Source organism: Physeter macrocephalus, chromosome 2 (genome assembly GCF_002837175.3).
Source record: "Physeter macrocephalus isolate SW-GA chromosome 2, ASM283717v5, whole genome shotgun sequence".
Classification (NCBI taxonomy): domain Eukaryota; kingdom Metazoa; phylum Chordata; class Mammalia; order Artiodactyla; family Physeteridae; genus Physeter; species Physeter macrocephalus.
This window is the reverse complement of record NC_041215.1, coordinates 137958019-137961985: the sequence shown is the minus strand read 5'-3', so window position 1 is coordinate 137961985 and position 3967 is coordinate 137958019. Positions and strand designations below refer to the sequence as shown.

Genomic DNA, 3967 nt, shown 5'->3' with positions numbered 1-3967 from the left:
CAGCCCCAGGGCACGTCCCCAGTTCAGCCCCTGACCCCCGGCCCGGCACCACCTCGGCCCGTTGGTCCCAAGCAGCAGGGGAGGGTCCTCGCCAAGGGTGCTCTCCTGGCCCCTGCCGTCGGAGGGGAGGCCGGGGGGAGGGCAGTCGGGGCCTAGGCCCCTCCTGGCTGGGTGCACACCCCCCTGTTGCACAGCCTCCACCATCAGGGAGACGGGTCCAGTATCTGCCCGGCTCTGCCAGCTGGGACGCCGGGTGGCGGACCCCCGTCCTGCTCTGTGAGCTGCCCCCTGCTGGCGATGGTCCAGGGCCGTGGGTCAGCGTCAGCAAGGGCAGCCGAGGGGAAGAACTGTCTCTGGGGACGTCCTCGGGTCCCAGCCCTCCCTGCCTGGAGGTGCCTGCCTCCCCCACCCCACGAAGGAAGGAGGGCAGGGATGGGGGTGCTTACTCCCTGCCAGGCCCTGGGGAGCCAGGCTCTGTCCCTCCACCCCAGCTGGTTCCCGTGAGGCCCGACTCGCCCCGGGGCAGGGGGCAGGTCCCAGACCCCTGACTCCCCACCGCGCGGTCCTGGGGCTCTGCAGAGCGTAGGCACACGAGCTCCGACGTCTGCCTCACAGTCGGCCCTGTTCCAGGATGGAGACCACAGCGCCCCTTAGACAGCAGGCCCCGGGGAGCAGGGTTGGGGGCCCCGGGGGACGAGGCGGCTGGGGGCAGGTTTGTGAGGGAAAAGGGGGAGGGAGCTGCACTTCCTGCCTCTGCCCGCCGCCCTCCTTCCTCCCCACCGAGCCTCTGGCACCTCCCTCGAGTGCCACCCGCGTGTGCAGCGCCCTTCTGCACCCTCCCACCGCGCCTGGGGCACCGCTGCCCTCTCCTGGCTGTTACACTGATGGGCACAGAGCTGCAGACGGGCCATAGGGCGACTCTGTCCTCTGCACCCGTCCCTGCTTCCCCGGGGCGTGTGCAGGAGAGGAAGACGCTCAGACTTAAGTGTGACCTAGCCACCCCCAGCCACCGCTGTGATGCAGCCCAGTGGCCGTGGGGGCCTGAAATCGAGCGGCCTGAGCCACTTGGCCCCTGACTGTGTGACTTCGGATAGGAACCCTCATCTCTGCCAGCCTCAGTTTCCTGGTCTGTAAAGTGGGTTCACAGCACCCACCTCAGAACTGGGACCAGCACAGTTTGAAAGGTGCGCCCTGCACCACGAGAGTGGTGGGAGCAACCTCAGTCGCGTCCTAGCGCTGCTGTGAGCGGTGCTGCCGGAACCCCGCGCCCGGGCGGCGGCACGGGGGTGATGGGGGCTTTGAGGGTGCACGGGAGGGTGCACACGCCTGAGGGGGCTCGGTGTGTCCCGCCACGTGGGTGCGGGTCTCGCAGCAGGGCCCCGGCAGACTTGTGCCCGGGCTGTCCTGACGGGGTGGGCCTCGGCCTGGGGGGGCCGCTGCCTCTGGCCGGCCCGGAGCTGTGGGTGGGTGGCCAGCCCAGCCTGCAGGGCCTGCTGTCCCCAGTGGGAGCTGGCACCCCGGACTGGGGTTGGGGAGGCTGGGGCTGTCCTGCCCTGCCCCTCCGGGATCCCTTCCTCTCCCTCTCCTCAGCCTGGGCCCGGGGAGGGGCGCCGGGCAGGCCTGGACACTTCCCCTGTGAGCCTTGAGTCTGGCAGCCCCCCATGCCCCACACGCAGGACCTGAGGCCTCTCTGCTGAGGTCCAGGCGTGAGCTGAGCCGCTCAGGGCAGCTGGGGCGGCCCTCCTCACACGCAGGGGCCGTGGAGGGCTGGAAGGAGCTGCGCGGGGACAGCACCCCACAGCCCTGCCCTGGGGCTCAGCCCTCCGCACTCCTGCTTTCCACCCGTCCCCACCGGGGCTTGCCCCAGGGGGCCTGGAGGTGGGCTTCTGCAGAGGAAGCCCTGCTCCTGTGTCCTGCGCTGAGGGCTGCACGGCCCACCCTAGGCGCTGCCCCGAGCCGGGCCTGCCTTCCCCCCAACCTGGCAGGCAGCCCCACCTGCGTGCCGCCTCCCCGGGCCTGCCGCCCACGTCCCCTCTGTGCAGGAGAGCCCACCGGCCGCGAGGCCGTTCTCCTGGTGCCCCGCCCCCCAGCCTCCCGTAGCCCTCCTCTCCCTCACGCCAGCCCCTCCCCACAGGTGAGCACCTGCGGATCTGCCCCCAGGGCTACACCTGCTGCACCAGCGAGATGGAGGAGAACCTGGCCAACCGCAGCCAGGCCGAGCTGGAGACGGCGCTCCTGGACAGCGGCCGGGCCCTGCAGGCCACGCTGGCCGCCCAGCTGCGGGGCTTTGACGGTGAGGGGCTCCGGGGCCGCAGGACACTCACGGCGGGGGGCTGGGCACTCGGGGGCCTCTCGCAGAGAGGCAGGGTCAGAGGGGACGTAGCAGCAGAACACTGGCCGCGTGCAGGGGCCTGAGCGGGGGATCTGTGAACTCGGGGTCACCTGCAGGTCTCTGTCCACCCCGAGGCATGCATGTTTGGGGAGAGCCAGCCTGTCCCTTCCATCAGCCCCTCAGAGGGGACCCTCTGCCCTCCAGAGCTCTCCTAGGCACCTGCCAGGGACAGGCCTGGCACTGGCCACCCGGTGGTCTGGAGCTGGGGAGCTCAGCGTGAGGACTGAGGTCGGGGGCCAGGACGGGGCTGCAGGGTGCTGGGTGGACGCACGAGGAGTTTGGGGCCCCTGCCATGGCCCTCGAGCCTCCAGGTCAGCTGTGTGTGTCAGTCATCTGTTCCCAGCCCCTCACCAGCTCTCTCGTCCTGTCTGGGCCCCTAAACAAGGGGTGGTGGCATGACGTGACGCTGACATAGGACACCTCGGAGGGGATGGCGGGCGCCGGCAGGAGGGGCCCCAGAAGTGACAGCTGATGTCAGAGCCTGCGCAGCATCCATTCGGGACGCTGATCTGTGTTAAAAGCGATGCCTCATCCGCTTCCAGGCCCACTTGTGCCCCCCGCCCCCGCCCGAGAGTCCCTTCCACCTGCGCCTCTGCGTGCCCCTTCCCGCCCCGCGCCTCAGCCCCACTGCCGTGCCTGCTCTGGCCCCCTCCGTGCCTCGGGCCTCGGGAGCAGTCCCTACCGGGCCACCAGCGGCAGGGGTCTCCGAGCCTTCGTCTGAGGCGCGCCTGGGGCCCGCGTCTAGCGGGGTCTCGGGCGGGACGCGGGGCCCACGCTCACATGCCACACCTTCTGGGCCGGCTGCCAGGGGCCTGGCTCAGAGCAGGACCCTGCTCAAAAGATGGCGCTGGGGCTGGCCATGCGATTGGGGGCCCCGTGACCACCCCGCGTGCTGCTGGGCGAGTGACTGAGCTACAGACTGCCCATCTGGGCCAGAGGCTGGGGTGGGGACCGGGACCCGAGTCCCACGGCGGGAGCTGGCTGGGAACTTGGACTGTCCGCCCCTTCCCACACGTCCCACCTGGGGAGCTGCGGGGGCACAGCCAGAGCTGCGGGAGGCCCTTGGGTGGGGTGAGTGTAGACACGGGTCCGAGGGCCAGAGGCCTGATGTCCACCACGCCTCAGAGCAAAGCCAGCCTGGCCCTGTGTCCCTGGACACCCGAGTTTGGGCCCGTGTGGGGAGGGCTGGCCACAGCTCTCGAGGAAGCGTCTGAGTGGACGGTCTGTGTGCTTATGGACCCTGCAGTCTCCCTGCTGAAAGGGGTGGACGGCGTTGGGGGCCTCGTTCTCAGCACACGGGACACAGAATTATTTCCCCAAAACCAGAGGGGTCTGCAGCCCACGCTCATGCCCCGCCTCGGCACCCCCATCCGAGACTCTGGGTGCATCCCGAGGGCTGCGGGAGACCCTCTCCAGACCCTCAGCCTGGCCAGCTTCCAAAACCTGGGGGTTCGGGTGAAAGATGAGGGGGTTCAGGGGGAAGATGGCGGAAGAGTAAGACACGGAGATCACCTTCCTCCCCACAGACACATCAAAACCAGAGGGAGGGCGTCCAAGAGAGATAAGGACGGGGGG

The 3967-nt window shown here is 69.8% G+C and overlaps 1 protein-coding gene across 1 annotated transcript in view; it reads left to right on the top strand.

The window, feature by feature from the left end:
• The first annotated feature begins 1933 nt into the window (after nucleotides 1–1933).
• The window catches only part of GPC1 (glypican 1), a 7912-nt gene continuing 5878 nt past the window's right edge, over nucleotides 1934–3967 (top strand). The window contains exon 1 of the mRNA XM_028483407.2: nucleotides 1934–2293. Coding sequence (XP_028339208.1) covers nucleotides 2185–2293 — 109 coding nt within the window. The 5' untranslated portion in view covers nucleotides 1934–2184. The remainder of the gene's footprint in view (nucleotides 2294–3967) is intronic.